Raw genomic sequence first — 22,206 nt, forward strand, 5'->3', positions numbered from 1 at the left:
TACGTCCATACCATTTCTGTCCTTTATTGTGCCCACCTTTGCATGAAATGTTCCCTTGGTATCTCTAATCTTCTTGAAGAGATCTCTAGTCTTTCCCATTCTGTTGTTTTCCTCTATTTCTTTGCACTGGTCGCTGAGAAAGGCTTTCTTATCTCTCCTTGCTATTCTTTGGAACTCAGCATTCAGATGGGAATATCTTTCCTTTTCTCCTTTGCTTTTCGCTTCTCATCTTTTCACAGCTATTTGTAAGGCCTCCTCAGACAGCCATTTTGCTTTTTTGCATTTCTTTTCCATGGGGATGGTCTTGATCCCTGTCTCCTGTACAATGTCACGAACCTCTGTCCATAGTTCATCAGGCACTCTATCAGATCTAGTCCCTTAAATCTATTTCTCACTTTCACTGTATAATCATAAGGGATTTGATTTAGGTCATATCTGAATGGTCTAGTGTTTTTCCCCACTTTCTTCAATGTAAGTCTGAATTTGGTCATTTTGGCAGATCATGTGGTTCATGATCTGAGCCACAGTCAGCTCCCGGTCTTGTTTTTGCTAACTGTATAGAGCTTCTCCATCTTTGGCTGCAAAGAATATAATCAGTCTGATTTCGGTACAGTATTTGAAGTGTGTTTTGATTTTGTAACTATTTGAATTCAGCAAGTCTAAACTTCTGCTTTTAACTTAATCTACCATTTGGGGGTTTTTTGGTTTTTTTAGCTTTTGGAAAAGATTGCAACTTGGTTAGACTTCATAGGATTTTCTCTCATATTTTGAGAAGGGCAACAGTAAAAATAATGTAACACTGGGAACTATCAAAATTTAAGAGTCTTTATGTAGTAAGAAGGAAAAAAAAATCTCTACATTGTTTAGGTTGAGTTTTTAGAAATAAGAGTTGAATTTAAATGCTCTGCCTATGGAAAAGTGTGTGTGTGTATGTATGTTTTCCCCCACTTTGGCTTCTCCTAATACTGCACTTAGTTATAATGAAAAATGAAACATTTGATGTTTTTCCTCTTTTCACTTGAGTCCCTTTTATTAAATGATATCATGCTAAATCTGGCATATAGCAGTCTATTAGCAATTTACAAATATTGTATAAGCACACTTATTTTTAGCATAATAAACTATGCTAAAAATTCATAGTTTTTGAATTTCCTAGACTTTGGGCTAGTATCTAGAAATACCAAGTTTCGGGTTAAACTGAAAGGATTCTGATTTTGAAAAACATGGAAGCAGAGGTTATTCTGACACTTGAAGCAAATTAGTTTCTCAATTCAGTTTCTACAGCTCTGTTTCATAGGTTTAAAAACATCAATACCTTTAAACTTTTTTTGTTCCTGGCATATAATAATTATTAACTAGTATCAAATGTGGTTGTATATAAAAACATAGAGATAGTATAATGTACTGGTTAGCACCATAGACCGTGGGAAACAAAATTGATCTGAAGGATGCAAGAGGAAGAGAAACCACAGCCTCCAAACTCTTTGAATAATGAGAAGCGATTGCCCAACAGAACCCTAGACTGTATGTTGCAGAGCATGAGAGTTATGTGGTGCTACAGAAGGCGACCCATACCCTCAAGACCTCCCTCCTTGCCCCAGCCAGAGTGTAGTCAGCTAACATTCTCCCCATGCAAAACACCGAAGAGTATCTCAAAGGAATGTAAGTAAAACATTTGTTCAAATGAAGTATTTTAGTCTGGTTGTGATGCCTGGAATAAAGTCCCAGTAACTGTGGCATTACCGTGAAAGACAGTTACTGAGAAAAATAAATCTTAAAGTATGCAGAGACATAGTTTAGTAAAAAAGAGAAACACTGAGTAGAAGGAAAAGATAAGTTGAAGAAATCACCTTTATGGAACAAAAAAAATGCAAAATGCAATTGAGTACTATTCCAAGAGATCTAAAAGAAAATATGAAGAAGAAAGTATTTAGAAAACAATAGCAGAGGCGATGTCAGAATGAAAAATCAGGACGTGACTCCCAATTCAAAGAGCCATCTGTAATCTGAGCAAAATTAGTTTAAAAAAAGTTGTCAACTTACTATTTCTGGTGTTGACTGAGAACAACTAAAAGGGCTGGCTAGTGAAGAGCTACCTGTTATTAAACAGAGAAATTAGACCTCAGTGAGGTAAATTGGAGCCATTATCTGCTGCAGAACATTTACCAGTACGGTACAGGGAAAGTGACTATGAGACTGAGCCTTCTTTTTTTTTTTGGCAGTAGACTCCCAGGAAAAGGGCAAAGATTTGGAATCCTACAGTTGCTAAAAGCACAGACTTTGGATGTGTCTGATCCCTTACCACTCGTCTAATAAGACTGTACCCTCCCCCACAAAAGGATGTTTTTTCTCCAGGGCTATACTCAAGGCAACATGAAACCCGGATGTGAATATTACAGCGCACACTAAAAAGGACCCAGAAGAAGCCTGACAAGGGATGGGAAGGGAAACTCCTAAAGCTCAGACAGAGTTAGAAAATTCCCATAGGTGTTTTTTTGTTTGTTTTGTTTTCCCACTCTTATTTTCCCATTCTCTCAGGCCCCAGCCTCCAAGCAATCCAGTGGCATTGCCTCACAAAATGTTCCTCACCCCTTAGTGGAGCTGTGGCTTCAAGAAAGCGAGGCCAACATCACTGCTTCCCCCACATACACACGCACTCTGTCCTCTACTACTTGGCCCCTGAGGCGCTGCAGTGGACAGTTTGGAGGCGTAAGGAACTAGAAAGTATACCAGGTTGATAACTTGACGTGAAGTAAGCAATCCCATAAAGTTGTTTATGAAATCCTAGGCTCACCCATGTCGTATAGGTACATGAATCTGATTCTATTTAGCATATCGTAGACTTTGAGAACTGGCACAAGCAGACCTCTACTCAGGTCCCAGCCTGACCACTAGGTGGTACAAATTGGGCACATCTGTATAGCACTGCGGAGAAGGAAATGGCAACCCATTCCAGTACTCTTGCCTGGAAAATCCTATGGATAGAGGAGCCTGGTAGGCTTCAGTCCATGGGTTCGCTAAGGGTCGGACAGGACTGAGCGACTTCACTTTCACTTTTCACTTTCATGCATTGGAGAAGGAAATGGCAACCCACTCCAGTGTTCTTGCCTGGAGAATCCCAGGGACGGGGGAGCCTGGTGGGCTGCCGTCTATGGGGTCGCACAGAGTCAGACACGACTGAAGTGACTTAGCAGTAGCAGTATAGCACTGCAGTGGCTTTGAAAATTTAACCCTGGAACCACAACTCACAGGAGGCTAAGCAAAAATACCCACATTTTCCATAGGTTGCAAATAGGACTCAGCAGTTTTAACAGTAGCAAGGAGTCCTCATTACAGTTTTCTTTGTATTTATTTTGTATGGGGTTTGCTCAGCACTTGAATTTGACATTGATGTTACTCATCAGTTTTCAAAATTTCATGGCCATTATTAATTACTACTGCCCCTCTTTCTTTCCTTTCCATGTGGGAAATCAGTCACTTATATGATAGAAGATTTGTGTCCCAAATATTTATTGCATTCTGTTCTTTCTAACTTTAGCTTTGTGTTTCAGTTTGTATATTTAACCTGTGTTTAAGAAAGTTACACCATTTTCTCCTGTACCCAGTCTGATGATAAATGCATGCCTTGAATTTAATTTTAGATATTTTTCAGTTTTGAAATATTCACTTGAATCTCTTATAAACTCCAGTTCTTTGTTGCACTTCTTCATCTTTTCATCCATTTTATCTCTTTTCCTCTGTGTTCTTCAATGTAAAGATTATAAAATCCTTGTGTATTAACTCTGACATTTGGATTGTCTTTTACTCTCTTTTTCCCTCTGGCTATTTTCTTTCCTTGCATCTTAAAATTTTTTTTTGTATGCTGTACTTTGTATATAAAGAAACCTTAGTAGTAAAGTTAGTATTTTTTTCACAGATAGGATTTGCCATTTCCTTTGTTTAATCACATAGAGTTAAGGGGAATTGAGCCGGGTCAGGCTGAGTTGCAGAATTACTTAGGCTGTATCCATTGGTTTCAAGTTGACAGCAGACTTGTCATGTACTTGATGTAGGCTCCTTCTCTAGTGGAACTTCGTCTCTAAGCAGAGACTGAAAAATTTCACTCTGCTTTTTTCACCCTTGTCTTCCCAACCACTACCTACCTCCAGTCTCTTGATTCAGAATCTGGTAGCTTTGTCTCCTTTTAATTCTTTCCTTCAAAGATTTTGAGCCTAGCTCTTCAGCTTCCCACCCCAAGCCAACAAATCTGTTGTGTGTTTGTTGGACGTCTCTCCCTGTTGTGTGACTTTGTTTCCCGAGTACCATGAGATTCTAAGAAATTTCCAGCCTCATGCCTTGTCTTAAATAGAGATATTTCATGAAGAGAAGTGACACTGCCTTTGTGCCTCTCTGTGTTCCAGTTTTCTTGCCAGTACTCGCAGCCATCAAAACTTCTTTTTCCTCTAGGAGTCCCTCTACCTGATCCTCACCTCCTGTTTATGTTTAGACTCAGCAGATGTTCCCAGAGAAGAAAACAGCTGGCAATCTCTGTTTACCCTCTTCCTGCTCTGGAGTTTGCTTTCATCTGTTCCTCTTACTTTTTGCAACTTTCTAACATCTGTAAATATTCCACCACTCAGATAATTTATGATTAGCATTTTAATTGTTTAATAAAAGTAATACATGCATGTTTTACAAATTATACTAAAGAAAGACACCCAGTGGGACCATATTGTGTGTACAGTGTGTTATACCTTTCCACAGTAGTTTGTACCAATTTATTTCTTTTATAATTGTTACTGCATCAAATTCCATCACACTGTTACCATAATCTGTTGATCTGGTGTTTCATGTTGCTGGATGTTTTAGGATTGTTCATAGTTTTTGCTGTTTACAGTGATGTAGTAAATATCCTTTATATTTATGTTTATGTAGATATAGCTATAAGATAAATTTCTCTGAATGGAATTACCTTTATAGTTACTTTGGTTTTACTTTCTTTAAGTTCCCCAATCTATTTATAAATTTCATTCATCAGTGTATAAGAATGCCTCTGCAGTGGGTTTAATAAACTTTTTAGTTCTGATATACTGCCTTTAATAATGGGGGAAGTTGAAGTTGAGCACCTTTTTTATGTGCTAACATTTCTTTTTTATAAACAATCTTTTCACTTGTCCATTATATGTTGAGTTATTCATCTTTTATTGATTTGCTTGAATGTCTAATAAGTAAAGAAAAGTTTTCTTCGGTCTGAAGGTTGCACATATTTTCCCCAGGTTCTCTTTTGACTTTCCATGTTCGTTTGTTTTGGTTTGTGTGTGTAAATACACATACACATATACATATAGAGAGAGACTAAGAAATCTTTAGTCTTTGTATAGTCAAATTTATTAAGCATTTCTTTTATTCTTGGGCACTTTCATCTTATGTTCATATATCCAATATTGATGCTTAATGGTTTTGTAATTATGTTTGTTTGCCAGCCATTAATTTTTGTTCCTCACTGTTTTTTTAGTTTAACATAATCATTTCTTTATCTACAAAGCATGTGTTGCAGATTTTTACTTATATATGTAAGTCCAGTAAAGATATAAACTATCTTGTACAGTCTTGAATCACCTTACATACACTCTGCAGCCAGAGGTATCTGCTGCCCGTAAATTCCTGTTGCTCTTAACAGGAAGTTCAAACACCTTACAATAACTTTATTAAGGCCCTTTTTCTACCTTGTTCTTCAGTCATCTTTTTTCTTGAACTTTCCTTCTGCCACAGGTGCTTTAAACTTGAGATTTCCTCTACCTAGAATTACTCCTCCTACTCCATTTGCCTAGTTAAAATCAACTCACTTTACTGATCTCTTCTTACATGGTGACTTAATGAAGGAAGATTTTCTTTTTCTTGCTGTCTTAACTGGCTCCTCTAGTTGTGTTCTCTCCGATCCATTTATCATTGACTGATTGTATGCTTCATAACTGAAAAAAATCTGCAAACATCAAGCATAGTCTTCAGCTATTCAAAGGTCAGTAAATATTTTTGGAATGGATCAGTACCTTGACTTTAGCTCAGAAAAGCATTTTTGTTTTTACCACATGGCTTAAAGTGAATTTTTTTAAAAAACTGCATTGTTATTGTTGTTCATTTGCTGAGTTGTGTCCGACTCTTTGTGACACCCTGGACTGCAGCACGCCAGGCTTCCCTGTCCATCACCTTCTCCCGGAGCTTGCTCAAATTCATGTCATTGAGTTGGTGATGCCATCTAACCATCTCTTCCTCTTTTGTCCTCTTCTCCTGCCTTTGGTCTTTCCCAGAATCAGGGACTTTTCTAATGAGTCAGCTCTTTGCATCAGGTGGCCACAATATTGGAGCTTCAGCTTCGGCATCAGTTCTTCCAGTGAATATTCAGGGTTGATTTCCTTTAGGATTGACTGGTTTGGTCTCCTTGCAGTCCAAAGGACTCTCAAGAATCTTTTCCAATGCCACAATTCAAAAGCGTCAATTCTTCAATGCTCAGCCTACTTTATGGTCCAACTCTCACATCCATACATGACTACTGGAAAAATCGTAGCTTTGACTATACAGACCTTTGTTGGCAAAGTAATATCTCTGCTTTTTAATATGCTGTCTAGGTTGGTCATAACTTTTCTTCCAAGGAGCAAGTCTTTTAATTTCATGGCTGCAGTCACCATCTGAAGTGATTTTAGAGCCCAAGAAATAAAGTCTGTCTCTGTTTCCATTGTTTCCTCATCTGTTTGACATGAAGTGATGGGACCAGATGCTATGATCTTAGTTTTGTTTTGTTTTTTTGATCTTAGTTTTTTAAATGTTGAGTTTTAAGCCAGCTTTTGCACTTTCTTCTTTCACCTTCATCAGAAGGTTCTTTAGTTTCTCTTTGCTTTCTGCCATAAGAGTGGTGTCATCTGCATACCTGAAGTTATTGATATTTCTCCCAGTAATCTTGATTCCAGCTTGTGCTTCATCCAGCCCAGCATTTCACATAAAGTACTCTGAATATATGTTAAATAAGCAGTGTGGCAATATACAGCCTTGACATACTCCTTTCCCAATTTTCAACCAGTCTGTTGTTCCATGTCTAGTTCAAGCTTTTGCTTCTTGACTTGCATATGAGTTTCTTAATAGGTAGGTGAGGTTGTCTGGTATTCCCATCTCTTGAAGAATTTTCCAGTTTGTTGTAATCCTCACAGTCAAAGGCTTTAGCATAGTCGTGGAAGGAAAAGTAGATGTTTTTTCTGGAATTTTCTTCCTTTTTCTGTGATTCAGTGGATGGTAGCAATTTGATCTCTGATTCTTCTGCCTTTTCTAAATCCAGCTTGACATCTAGAAGTTCTCCATTCACTTACTGTTGAAGCCTCGCTTGAAGGATTTTGAGCGTTGCTTTACTAGCGTGTGAGATGAGTGCAATTGTGTGGTAGTTTGAACATTGTTTGGCATTGCCTTTCTTTGGAATTGGAATGAAAGCTGACCTTTTTCAGTCCTGTGGCCACTGCTGAGTTTTCCAAATTTGCTGGCATATTGAGTGCAGCACTTAAATAGCATCATCTTTTCGGATTTGAAATAGCTCAACTGGAATTCCATCACCTCCACTAGCTTTGTTCGTAGTGATGCTTCCTAATGCCCACTTGACTTTGCACTCCAGGCTGTCTGGTTTGAGGTGAGTGATCAGACTATCTTGGTTATCTGGGTTATAAAGATCTTTTTTGTATAGTTTTTCTGTGTATTCTTGCCACCGCTTCTTAATATCTTCTGTTAGGTCCCTACCATTTCTGTCCTTTATTGTGCCCATCTTTGCATGAAATGTTTCTTTGCTATCTCTAATTTTCTTGAATAGATCTCTAATCTTCCCATTCTGTTGTTTTCCTCTATTTCTTTGCATTGATCGCTGAGGAAGGCTTTGTTATCTCTCCTTGCTATTCTTTGGAACTCTGCATTCAAATGGATATATCTTTTATTTTCTCCTTTGCCTTTCACTTCTCTTTTTTTCCCAGCTATTTGTAAGGCTCTTCAGATAACCATTTTGCCTTTTTTGCATTTCTTTTTCTTGGGGATGGTTTTGATCACCACCTCTTGCACAGCGTTATGAGCCTCCATCCATAGTTCTTAAGGCATTCTGTCTATCACATTTAATGCCTTGAATCTATTTGTCATTTCCACTATATAATCGTAAGGGATTTGATTTAGGTCATAGAATGATGTAATGGCTTTCCCTACTTTATTCAATTTAAGTCTCAATTTTGCAATAAGAAATTCATTATTTGAGCCACAGTCAGCTCCCAGTCTTGTTTTTGCCGACTGTATAGAGCTTCTCCATCTTCGGCTGCAAAGAATATAATCAGTCTGATTTTAGTATTGATGTCCATGTATAGAGTTGTCTCTTGTGTTGTTGGATAGAGAAGGCAGTGGCACCCCACTCCAGTACTCTTGCCTGGAAAATCCCATGAACGGAGGAGCCTGGCGGGCTGCAGTCCATGGGGTCACTGAGTCGGACACGACTGAGCGACTCCACTTTCACTTTTCGCTTTCATGCCCTGGAGAAGGAACTGGCAACCCACTCCAGTACTCTTGCCTGGAGAATCCCAGGGACGGGGGAGCCTGGTGGGCTGCCGTCTATGGGGTCGCACAGAGTCGGACACAACTGACGCGACTTAGCAGCTTGTGTTGTTGGAAGAGGGTGTTTGCTATGACCAGTGCGTTCTCTTGGCAACACTCTCTTAGTCTTTGCCCTGCTTCATTTTATACTCCCAAGGCCAAACTTTCCTGTTACTCCAGGATCTCTTTACTTCCTACTTTTGCATTCCAACTTCCCTATGATTAAAAGGACATCTTTTTTTGGTGTTAGCTCTAGAAGTTGATCTGTGTTTGAAGGATGATTCCTAAAGGTTTCCAGTGTGTTGAATAACAGAAAATGCGCTTTTCATAAGCATGCAATGTACTTTGGTAATGTGATATCATCCTGGTTGAAACTTTTTAAAATGGTTAAGTCAATAATTAAATACCGAGCTGTTTATGTTGTAATGTGTCAGTGGCTTTCTCTACTTGAGTCTTACTAGTAAGTCCTTTGATGTTCTGGGAAACTATGGATTTATTCCAGATACAACAGAAAAGATGACAGTTTTCTGTGTTTGAGATTTCAGTGGGTACATTTATATAATTTATAGCTTTTCTTTTATAAAGGTACAGAGTCATACTACTCATAGCTATACTTGCTGTTAAGCTGTGGTCTGAGTCTTAGGTGGCTAAAGACCTGCATGTTCAAAAGTATGTAGCCACCATCCCTCCCAGGTATCATCAGTCTTCAGGAATGTTGTCTTCTACTTTAGCATTTATCTTTTTAGTGTTTTTTTTTTTTTTTTTTTTCTTCCCCTCTAGCAGTTGATCTGTCTTCTTTGAGAACACATTTAGGACAGGAACAGCCAAAAAATAACTATTGTGACATTAGTTAATGAAAAGCAGTTCACATAGATTTTCCTAACTGGTAAATGAGACACCAAAAACTTCTAGATATAGCGCTTTATAAAGATTTATCTTTGTTTTATCTCATCCCAGGGAGGTACAGGCCCTCTTACAAGGTGAAAAACTGGATCTCAGCAAAGAGATTTCTGGAAAGGCAAGTTCTCCACTGTGCTTGCATCCTCCTTGAGGATGAAATATAACTCACCAGACTTAGGATTCGTAGAAAGTTGTCTACAAATGCTTGGTTTTTTACTTCAGACCACTGTAGTAAATGCTTGTTGGTGACTTTCACTTTGTTGAGTGACTTAAGTCTCACAGATGTTACTTTGAGGAAATTGTCATATATTACAAAATTTAATATTGTTTGTTTCTGATAAAAGCAGGTCTAGAAGTGCTCTTCCCCCTTTTTTTGTATTTTGATGGCTAAAGTTTGCAAAACGAGGCCTGACTTGTAGTATTTACATCTCATCTCAAATGATAAGGGATAAAATATAAATAATAGAATCTAAGTACCTTTTTCTATAAAATCTGGGTTGATTAGAAATTATATTATTACCTAAATAGGAGCCCTTGGGCTTTTGAAACATGCTGGCAATCTGCTCACTTTGCTTCTGTTTTCACCGGTGAATTTCTTTTATCACTATTGGTCAGCATCAGAAGTACAGTCAGGTATAAAAGATGAAAAATGAATATAGCTGATTAATGAAGAGTGAGTGTAAATTTTATAATGCAGTGAGATTTAATGAATAAGGCTATGAAAGCCCAGATGATAGAAAACAACTATGTTTCTCTGAAATCTGTCGTTGATATAAAAACTTTCTAATGAGAAGAAATGACAGTTTTATTTATTTATTTCCACAGTGTTCAAAGAGTTACTTAGTAGGACTGAACAAGAGAAATCTGGTGTTCCTCATATTCCCAAAATTGCTGAAAAAAAAAGTAATCGCCACTCAATCCAGGATGTACCAGGAGATCTTGAACAGACATCACAGGAGAAAGGAAATAAGAAAATAAAAGCAAATACTGTTTCAGGTGGAAGAAACAAAATCAGGAAAATTTTGGATAAAACACGATTTAGTATCTTGCCTCCAAAACTATTTAGGTAGGTAATGACAGTCTCTGTAATGTAGGCGTTTTCCTATTGACTTTAAAGTTTTTTATGGAAAAAGGGAAGTTGGGTCACTTTTAGTTTTTATACAGCTATTGCATCATACAATCTACAAGCAATCCATAAATAAGAGTAAATTCTAAATGTCTCATCACTTCCATGAAGTTATCATTGTTAGATTATATAGTCTTCCATTAGCCTTGATCTGAATTTTAGAAAAAATTGTTCACTTTATTTTATGAAATCTTTTTTTGTGTGTGTATATTTTTGGTCCAGTGTCAGCCCCGTGATCTACAAATTTGGTCATTACTGATACTTTTTTTTTTTTTGTCTTTCAAATCTTTCTTTTATTGCACTATTTATTCCCTCTTGAATTGTAAAGCTAACCTTTTTAATCAAATCTATTTCTGTTTTCAAAACAAAATATCACCAAATCTGAGTAGAACCTCAGGATTTTAAATGTGGATTAAATCCTTAAAATACTTATAAAATGAATCCAGTGTCATGACTTGGAATTGCTCTAATATATATTATATCTGTGTATATTTTATAGTATCCACTTTCTAAAGTAATCAGAAAAGTTATAATCAAATACAGTACTTAGCACATAGTAGTCACTCAATATTTGCTGAATTAAGGCAATGAGTCAGTGAAAGGAAAGAAAGCATATTGAAAGAAAATACTGAGTTTGGCTCTTCAGAGTTCCTTGTAGAGTGCCAGGTGATAATTACAGAGCTGTAAAGAGGTAGTCCCTGCCTTTAGGGGATTCACAGCAGGAACCCTTTATTGTTCACACATTTATTATAAACAAGGCACAATAGCCAGAGATAAAAATAGTGAAAGTAGAACGAGTTTTTTTACCTTGTAAGAGCTGGTCATTTAAAACGGAAAATGAGCAAGTGGTCCATTACAGGGTGATAATTATTTTGATATGTACAAAAGCAGAAACAAGCTTGGTAGATTTGGGTAGACTGTGTTTCTCAGTGCATACCTAACGATGAAGCATGATAGATAGGTTAGTGAATGACTTTGAATGTTATGCTAAAAATATGGACTTCATGTCATAATAGGGGGCCATCGAAGACATGTGATGTGGTAAGATTTACTCTTTTAAGATCTTATAGCTGTGGTAGTGATTTGGGGTTGATGGCACAACACAGTGTAGCAATGACAGCAAGATTAATTAGGCACAAAGTGAATGTCAGCTCTTATCTTTTACTTAAAGATTTTTAAGAATTTCCTGATCAGAAAATGCTTCATCAGTTTTTATTTTCAACTTTGGGAAACACATTTATTCTTCATTTAATTTGGAGCTCACAGAAAATTGAAACGTCCTGAGCTGTGTTCATAATGTTTCTTGTTTTTAGAAAATTTATTAGTCATTCTTTTTTTGAGTGACTGTTCTCCTTGAGGCTTTTAAAAAATCATAACTCTAGCAAAATTCTTTTAATATAGAGCATACTGTAGTATGACAGTAGCATGGGAGACACTTTTATATAAGAATAAACTTGTTCTCACAAATGAGATTTCAATAAGGAAACTATTAGAGGGACCAGCTCACACTGAAGAGATTGGAGACAGTTTGGGATGACCAGAAGCCTGCATGAACGCACTGAGGAAAAGGGAAAGGAATGGAGGGATCAGAAGGGAGAAGAATTCACACAGGGAGTTCCTCAGGAGTAGTGCCCAGAGTTCCATTTCCAGAAGCCCTTGGGGTGTTTGATCTGGAAAACATGAGCCTCCTGTAACACAGTCTCATTTTGAACACTTTGTGGCACAGTTGTGACATGTGTCATCAAAAGCCAGAGAACACCATGATTGCAATGAGTTTGTCACATTTCACCCAGCTATATTCAGTTGTCAGGCATCTAAATCAACATCTCATCTCTATGGTGTTTCCTTCAGGAAGTGGGAATTGGTCCAGTTGGTGTCTATCTTTGCTTACAACAGGAGGCATGGAAATTGAGGTGGCTGGGAGCAGTCTTTTGAGTGTGTTCAAGCACTGTTTGTTTATATTAGGACCCCTCCAAAATGAAAGATCTAGTAAAAATTATTTTACTTAAACTCAGAGGGATTTTTGTTGCTAGTCAGCAAGCATTTATTGAGTCTCTCCCTTGTGGCAGCAGGAGTTTGTTGGCTATGAATAAAATATGAATAAAATGCTGCCTTTCAGGAGTTAGCATTAGACTGGTCATCTCTTCTAAACATAATGCTAGTAATTTCAACTGTATAAGTACTCCCCCAAAAAATCCACATTATTTTGATAGAAATCATAACAGTTTTCTACTGGACCCTATTTTGCAGGGAAAACAAATTTGTTTTAGGTTAGATACTTTGCATTTTTGAGAATGTATGTCATATTTCTTGGTACTCAGTCATCAGATGAATTCAGACAACCTCTTTTGCTATACACACATGCACACACAGAGATCAGTAGAAGTTCAGTAGGCACACAACATGAATGAGATATTCTGCATCAGTGATAATCAAGAATAGGGAGTTTGCTGGTGGTACAGTGGTTAGGACTCAGCGTTTTCACAGCCCTGAGACTGTGGGCCCTGGTTCAACCCCATATCAGGGAACTAAGATCCCACAAACTGCACAGCAAGGCCAAAAGTTAAAATGATCATCGTCATCATTAGTTGTTCTTTATCCATAGTAAAATAAAATTGCAAAATTTTAGGGAGATGTCCAGCTACAAGAGAATGGTTCAATAAATTGTGCTATTTAGTGTGAAATGACTAGAAGGAAAAAAGTTGTTTATGGTTTTCTCTAAGTAGCTTTATAGGTAAATTTTCCATTTCTTGCTTGCTTCCTTTTTTGTATTTTGTATTGCTTGCTTGTTTTTTGTATTTAAATTTTATTTTGGTTTGAATATTTATTTTTTAATTAGGAAGCATTTTTCATGAGTTTAATTCCACAGTTTTCAGTATGGCTTCTCTGTGTTGGGACTTTTTGGAATGGGCACTTCGCTCTGGCTTTTGCAGCATGAGAGTTGTCATAGAAATACTGTAAGAGAGAAGGTCCGCATCTGTAAGAGGAGTAAAGATACTGAATGTAAGGAAGGAATAAGGAGTGGAGATAAGACTCGGTAATTCCCCAAATACCTAACCATGACATAATTTTAAAATGAAAGAATGCTCCTGAAGATTACAAGTGGAAAAAAAAAACAAGTCTAACTGACTTTGAATAACATCCTCAAATTAAGACATAGCAATGTGAACTTTCTTGACCTGAAAATCAGGAAGTCTGATCTCCTATAATTTTTTTAATTATAGCTTTTATTTTGTTCTCTTTAATCATGGATTGCCCAATCAAGTATCTAATTCATTGTAACAGTCTGGAAGTAGATTGCCTTGTTTGGTTATTAGAAATTATTTTTTTCCTCTTCATTTATTGTTAGCTTTCATTCTATGTTTGCTTTTAATATTGGTATTATTTTTATTTGCAAACTGTTGATGTTTATGCAGCCTTTTTAGTTTCATACTCTGAAACTAAAATATACTTTTATTTTAAGTAAATTCAGTATCAAGAATTACTGAGGAATTTTTCAAAACTATCTTGTTTCTGTTACTGCATCATCTTCTCAGGAGACTGTTTTGGTAAGAAATGACATGATTGTTTGCAAATAGGCTTTATTAATTCAGCTTCCAAACAAGCATGGATATTTTGCCAATTAGATACTGTTTCATGTCATAGCATGGGTTGTACATAACATTAGTATAGTTTTCATTTATATATGCCTTCACCTTAGTTACCATGAATTTGTTACCAGCTTTACTTTATTATAGCTTTTCCATGTCATAGCTATTGCTTATTAAAAAGCAGAAGTAATGTTAAATAACATCAGTAAGAGAGATAAAGACTTTTAGTATTTCATGTACTTCTTAGTCGCTGTAGTAAATTCTAGTTTATTGCAAGTGACAGCCAATTCCCTAAATAGTAAACTGTAACTTTTTAACATAAAATTGTTTCAGTTCAGTTCAGTTCAGTTGCTCAGTCGTGTCTGACTCTTTGCGACCCCGTGAATAGCAGCACGCCAGGCCTCCCTGTCCATCACCAACTCCCGGAGTTTACCCAAATCCATGTCCATCGAGTCGGTGATGCCATCCAGCCATCTCATCCTCTGTCGTCTCCTTCTCCTCCTGCCCCCAATCCTTCCCAGCATCAGGGTCTTTTCCAATGAGTCACCTCTTCCCATGAGGTGGCCACAGTATTGGAGTTTCAGCTTCAACATCAGTCCTTCCAATGAACACTCAGGACTGATCTCCTTTAGGATGGACTGGTTGGATCTCCTTGAAGTCCAAGGAACTCTCCAGAGTCTTCTCCAACACCGAAACAGCTAATCTTTTTAACAGTTTGCTTCCTTGGATTTAGTTACCTGACTATGTCCAAGAACTGGCAGGTTGTTTTCAGAAATCAAAGAAAGACTTGTATTTTTTAAAATTCTTTATTATTTATGTAATATGAATTGTAGGGCTTCCCTGGGCTCAGTGGTAAAGAATCCACTCGCCGATGCAGGAGACATGGGTTCAATCCCTGAATTGGGAAGATCCCCTGGAGAAGGAAATAGCCACCCACTCCAGTATTCTTGCTTGGAAAAGCCCATGGACAGAGGAGCCTGGTGGCAGCCTACAGTCCATGGGGTTGCAAGAGTTAGACGCGACCTAGCAACTAAACAACAACAGCAGCAAATATGAATTGTTGCTGAAATATTTAAGCAAAACTATAAATAAAATGTGTGTGAAACCCCGCCCCCCCCGTTTTTTCTCTTATCATAAGCTATTTAGCTCTGATCTTTAGGGATGCACCCCTAATTATAAGGAACCAACTTAGCAGAAATAAAAATTTCTTATCAAATAAAAGATTCCCTTTGCCTTATCATAAGATTAGACTGCATTCTTTCCCCCCAGGAAAGCATTTCCTCTTCTGTAGTGCCTTTACCTGTTGTACCCATACTACCCCCTCTGTTTTTCATTTTTAATTAGGTAAAATCCCTTCTAGATATGTATTGTTCTATTTTCATTTCAGTAAAAGTGCTACTATCTTCTAAAAAGTAGGAATCCTATTTTTCTCTGTGCCAAAATGTTCACCTACATTACCTTACTTAATCTTTGCCATAGTCCTGTGGGATCAGTAGTAGTATTCACAATTTTGGATGAGGTAACCAAGAAACAAAGAAATTTCCCTGAGGTCACACAGCTAATAACCTAGGTCTTTTTGATATAGCTTGCTCTTGAAACACTTAACTATGCTTTTTTCCATGTTCTCATGCTTCTCCCTGACTTCTCTTTGTTTTATCCTGGCTCTCTTCCTTGTCTGGCTACTAACGGTCCTTTAGCTGTTTATTTAGCAATCCTCTAAATTCCATCTTGCATAGTTTTCTAATCTGCCTAAGTCCTATTTTTAACTCCTAACATATCTAGGAAGTACCCTATATTATTCAGATCTTAATCCATCCCAAGATCATAGGTAAGTATTCTGTGATAATTATTTGTATATGTAGCAAATACTGGGTAGAATGCTACACTGAAAAAAATATGTATAGATGGGAAATAATATTAACTTAAAACAATGATTTTAACCAGTGCTTAGAAATAACTAGTATTTTGGTTGTTGATGCTAATGGAAGTCTACTTTTCCACTGCTGTCCTATGTTTGTGTACAACTGTTTTGCTTATCCTATGTTTTATAGAATTTGAGGGGTATCTAAACCTTAAGTAACAGGGTTATGTTTGTTTTTATTTTTTCTCTTAGTTTTAGAATTGCCTGTTTAACAGCTCTGAAATATTTTAAAGGAAGGGTATTATATTTGCTTAATATGGACATTTAATAAATGTTACTCATTTTTGAAACCTGTAAAGGGAATTAACTTTCAATGACTGGCTTTCTGCTTTGGTTTTGATCGTCTCATCTAGGGAACAGCCAAATAATTAGACTTGAGAGATCACACAAGAAATAATGCACCCTTAGAATAAACTAGAGCCTGTAAAATTCTTTTTTTTCCTCTCTTTCTTGGTCCCCTTTTTTCTTCTGCTTTCTATTTGTCACATACTGCCATTGTTGTTTGCTGCTGTTTTCTGTGTCATCTTCCTGTTTTCTCTTCTCTGTACTTGGTGGTTGGAGCAGTTCCCAGGTTACTCATATGTTTGAAGACCTATCTTACTTTGTCACTTGAGCCTAGCTCCATTGTTTTCTACAACCTACCATACTTTCGTCTTGGGTTCAGACCAACTCCATCCTTTGCCTCAAAAGTTGCCAAGCTTTTCTTTCGAGAGGAAGACCCTTGCTGTGGTGTGGCTGTGCATTGTTGGATATGTATCTTAGTGTCTAATGAAGCTGGCAGATCTCAAGAACTTCCTATTCAGGTTCATTTTCTCTACCAAAACCAGCAGAAACTTAAATATGAAATACAAGCATTTCTGTATCATGTAGATCCTACCTTTGAAAAACACAGGAGTTAATTCATGTAAAACCTATAGTTGGCCCTACACACCTGTGGTTCCTCACATCTGTGGATTCAACCAACCAGGGACTGTGTAGTACTGTAGTGTTTACTACCACTGAGAAATATCCGTGCACAAGTGGACCTGCTTAGTTTATACTTGCACTGTTCAGGGGTCAGCCATAGTAGAATTACCTAGATGTATAAATTAAATTTTATTTGAGTGTAATTATTAAAAAAACATTTTAGTTGTCATTTTCAGTATTACACCTGTCCTCTTTTTTTTTAATTGCTATACTATTTTAAAATCACCACTTCGAATTCGTCCTGTTAGGCCATTTGCACAGAGAACAGAAATGTTTACTATTAAGACTCCTCAAATACTTTAAAGTGATATGTGGCGTTCTTTTAAAGTGATGGAGGCCTGAGCCAATCACAGGATGACAGCATTGTGGGAACAAGACACTGTAGGCACAGTCTGGCCATAATGCCTATCCCTGGAACACTCTCGTCCAGCAGCCCCGATCTCCTGCAGCCTACCACCAGCATGTTGGATTTTTCTAATCCCTCAGGTAATTGTTGCTTATTTTATACGGCCATTTTTGTACCGAATAGATAAATAGACGGTTGAGTCATGTGTAACAAATACTAGATTTGCTGGCAGCCGTCTTTTTTCACCTCCATATTTTGACTTAATGCAGAAACGCTAAAGAGAAGATTATGTCTTTTTCTCTAAACTGGAGTGATGGTACTTTCAGTATGAAAGAGAAGTACATATCTTTTGGTAACCCTAATCCAAGCAGTGGAATGAAAGCAGGGATACTTCTTCTCAATCAAGAAACATGTTACCCAGAGTGTGGAAAGGAATAAAGCAAATTATTTTCATCTAACTTGTCTCACTTACCTTCCTCTATGATGTACAGAAATGTATTAACAGTTTTTTAGAAACACTGATTTTTCTTTCCACTACCTGAAACTAACGTTGTTTTTGTTACATCCAATATTATTAAAGTACTATAGCATCTTTTTCATTGATGTTCAGACTTTCAGTGTGGGACATCGAGTTTATTTTTCTGTATCTCTTCACGGTCAGAGACAGAAATTGTCACTTAACTATGTAACCTAAAATTTCTGTACAGGGATGGAACATTTTGAAGTATTATTTATATATCTACTATTTGAATGGGTTTGAGATGGCTTTCAATAAAAGACGCATACAATTAGAAACTGAAGTATATGTTTGATCCAAGGAGAGGAGGAAAAAAGCACCTCCTCAAAGATGCATATAATTGTGATCAGCTTCAGTTTTGATGTTAAAGTTCTAGCAGCTAGTGGGAAAAGGGAAGAATTCTGTTATTCTTCACCTGTTTCCAGAGATTCCTAGGCCCAGTGATCTGTCTTTGACACATCCTACCCTCCACCTGACTACCAGTGTCCTTTCTAGAGCAGTGGTCTCTCAACTTTTTCAACACCAGGGACTGGTTTCGTAGGAGACAGTTTTCCCATGGACCAAGGGGCAGGGATGGTTATGAGATGATTCAAACACATTACATTTTTGTGCACTTTATTTCTATTATTATTACATCAGCTCCACCTCGGAGCATCAGGCATTAGGTCCTGGAGGCTGAGGACTCCTGTTCTGGAATGAAGGTTTTGATGAGCCGTTACTTGACTTAGAAATTTCTAGTGATTTCTATTTGTTCTGGATTCAGTAGTGAGATGGAAACCATTCCATATATTTGATCAGAAGTTAGTATCAGAAATTGTTACCAAGTATAAACTAAACTGTTTTACATAAAAAGGTAAGAAAACAAGCACTAAAGTGTCACAGTTAGGAAGCTGCAAAGTGGATTCAGCTTCTGGCGCATGAAGGAAATGCCACCACAAGGGTGAAGGTGTATCGTTTGAGCAATACAGGAACCAAATACCCACAATAAGAAAATAAGGCAGCAGGTCTCTTCTTCTTGTAACCTTGCAGTCTACCTCTGGTGCTCCCTTTTGGCAGAACCTAAGAGAGAGACCTTGGCAAGAAAGAAATATGGTTTGCAGAGTCCCAGCCCCATTGTAGCAGGGTAGTGTAGATTTGGAGCCTAAACACAGTAACTCAATAACTGTTGGTATCCAATTTTTACAGCATAATTATAAACCCCTTTTCTAGTCTCCTGTTAATACCATTCTCCAAACTGTTACCTCTCTCTCTCTCCTGAGTATGGGACGTACCTTCAGAACTCTCTTTCTGTGCCTATATTGTTTGCTACCTCTGGTGTTTTCTCCTTGAATATCCCAGGAAATTTTTATTATTCCTCAGTGCTGAGCCCAGGTGTTACCTCATCTGGGGATCTCAGGTCCCTCTTGCACAATCGCTCTCTCCTTTTCTAGCACATTATCATTGTCTGTCTGACGTTGTCACGTGGTAGTATGGGAATTTATTTCTGTGTCTGTGTGCATGTGTTCCATAGCAGTATTTCTTACACTGCATTCACAAATAAAATGTTTAAACACTACCAAAGCACAAACTAAATATTCATCTGTACTTTCATAAGACAAGTGTTCAGGGATGCATGATTTATAACTTGATTGACTTACAGTTATTGATATACATTTGTATTTTTTCCACTGGCATATTTAGAAGTGAGGCAGGGTGAGAGGTAAAGGATGGGTAGAAGTGGGAGGAGAGAGAGAATTTGGGGATTTAGCTAGGGAAACAAAAGAAAGAGGTTGGAATTATTAAAATTTAGAAACGGTAAACCCCATGGCACTGAAATTCTGATCTCTGAAGAGGATATACTATTTAAGATTGATGCATAATTCCCTCTTTGAGAACATGTTGAAAGTGTTGGAGATGCCCTTTTACAGTCATTCAGAGAAAGTCAGTCTACAAAGCTCAGTCTGCAGCCTTTGTCCATATCAGCAATATGAATGAACACATATAAGATAGGAACTTAACTTTCTATTTGTAAATCTCCAAATAAGCAACTTTATGAAAAGCCTTCTGCAGTGCTGTTTATGTTTATGGTGAGTAAAATGTTTATTACCAATTAATAAGTCTATGCCCCGACCAGTAACACTGAAGAAGCTGAACTTGAACAGTTCTATGAAGACCTGCAAGACCTTTTAGAACTAACACCCAAAAAAGATGTCCTTATAATTAGAGGGGACTGGAATGCAAAAGTAGGAAGTCAGGAAACACCTGGCGTAACAGACAAATTTGGCCTTGGAGTACAGAATGAAGCAGGGCAAAGGCTAATCGAGTTTTGCCAAGAGAACGCACTGGTCATAGCAAACACCCTCTTCCAACAACACAAGAGAAGACTCTACACATGGACATCACCAGATGGTCAACACCGAAATCAGATTGATTATATTCTTTGCAGCCATAGATGGAGAAGCTCTATACAATCAGCAAAAACAAGACTGGAACAGACTGTGGCTCAGATCATGACCTCCTTATTGCCAAATTCAGACTTAAATTGAAGAAAGTAGGGAAAACCACTAGACCATTCAGGTATGACCTAAATCAAACCCCTTATGATTATACAGTGGAAGTGACAAGTAGATTTAAGGGACTAGATCTGATAGAGTGCCTGATGAACTGTGGACAGAGGTTCGTGACATTGTACAGAGGACAGGGATCAAGACCATCCCCATGGAAAAGAAATGCAAAAGAGCAAAATGGCTGTCTGAGGAGACCTTACAAATAGCTGTGAAAAGAAGAGAAGCGAAAAGCAAAGGAGAAAAGGAAAGATATTCCCATCTGAATGCAGAGTTCCCAAGAATAGCAAGGAGAGATAACAAAGCCTTCCTCAGCAATCAATGCAAAGAAATAGAGGAAAACAACAGAACGGGAAAGACTAGAGATCTCTTCAAGAAAATTAGAGATACCAAGGGAACATTTCATGCAAAGATGGGCTCGATAAAGGACAGAAATGGTATGGACGTAACAGAAGCAGAAGATACTAAGAAGAGGTGGCAAGAATACACAGAAGAACTGTACAAAAAAGATCTTCACGACCCAGATAATCACGATGGTGTGATCACTCACCTAGAGCCAGACATCCTGGAATGTGAAGTCAAGTGGGCCTTAGGAAGCATCACTACAAACAAAGCTAGTGGAGGTGATGGAATTCCAGTTGAGCTATTTCAAATCCTCAAAGATGATGCTGTGAAAGTGCTGCACTGAATATGCCAGCAAATCTGGAAAACTCAACAGTGGCCACAAGACTGCAAAAGGTCAGTTTTCATTCCAATCCCAAAGAAAGACAATGCCAAAGAATGCTCAAACTACCGCACAATTGTACTCATCTCACACGCTAGTCAAGTAATGCTCAAAATTCTCCAAGCCAGGCTTCAGCAATCCGTGAACCATGAGCTTTCAGATGTTCAAGCTGGTTTTAGAAAAGGCAGAGGAACCAGAGATCAAACTGCTAACATCCGCTGGATCGTCGAAAAAGCAAGAGAGTTCCAGAAAAACATCTATTTCTGCTTTATTGACTATGCCAAAGCCTTTGACTGTGTGGATCACAATAAACTGTGGAAAATTCTGAAAGAGATGGGAATACCAGACCATCTGACCTGTCTCTTGAGAAACCTGTGTGCAGTTCAGGAAGCAACAGTTAGAACTGAACATGGAACAACAGACTGGTTCCAAATAGGAAAAGGAGTCCGGCAAGGCTGTATATTGTCACCCTGCTTATTTAACTTATATGCAGAGTACATCATGAGAAATGCTGGACTGGAAGAAACACAAGCTCGAGTCAAGATTGCCGGGAGAAATATCAATAACCTCAGATATGCAGATGACATCACCTTTATGGTAGAAAGTGAAGAAGAACTAAAGAGCCTCTTGATGAAAGTGAAAGAGGGGAGTGGAAAAGGTTGGCTTAAAGCTCAGTGTTCAGAAAACTGAGATCATGGCATCTGGTCCCATCACTTCATGGGAAATAGATGGGGAACAGTGGAAACAGTGTCAGGCTTTATTTTTTTGGGCTCCAAAATCACTGCTGATGGTGATTGCAGCCATGAGATTTTAATCGCTTACTCCTTGGAAGGAAGGTTATGATCAACCTGGATAGCGTATTTAAAAGCAGAGACATTACTTTGCCAACAAAGGTCCGTCTAGTCAAGGCTATGGTTTTTCCAGTGGTCATGTATGATGTCCATCCTAAAGATCAGTCCTGGGTGTTCATTGGAAGGACTGATGTTGAAG

General features: G+C 37.8%; 1 protein-coding gene across 13 annotated transcripts in view; it reads left to right on the plus strand.

Moving 5' to 3' along the window:
• RAPGEF6 (Rap guanine nucleotide exchange factor 6) overlaps positions 1–22,206 on the plus strand; it is a 213,019-nt gene that overhangs the window by 146,892 nt on the left and 43,921 nt on the right. For all 13 annotated transcript variants that reach the window (XM_081500219.1, XM_081500221.1, XM_081500223.1 and 10 more), the window contains 2 exons: positions 10,309–10,549; positions 17,415–17,572. In XM_081500219.1, the coding sequence (XP_081356345.1) occupies positions 10,309–10,549; positions 17,415–17,572 (399 nt within the window). The remainder of the gene's footprint in view (positions 1–10,308; positions 10,550–17,414; positions 17,573–22,206) is intronic.

This window comes from Giraffa tippelskirchi, chromosome 6, assembly GCF_054371585.1.
Source record: "Giraffa tippelskirchi isolate mGirTip1 chromosome 6, T2T-mGirTip1v1.2.pri, whole genome shotgun sequence".
Taxonomy (NCBI): Eukaryota; Metazoa; Chordata; class Mammalia; order Artiodactyla; family Giraffidae; genus Giraffa; species Giraffa tippelskirchi.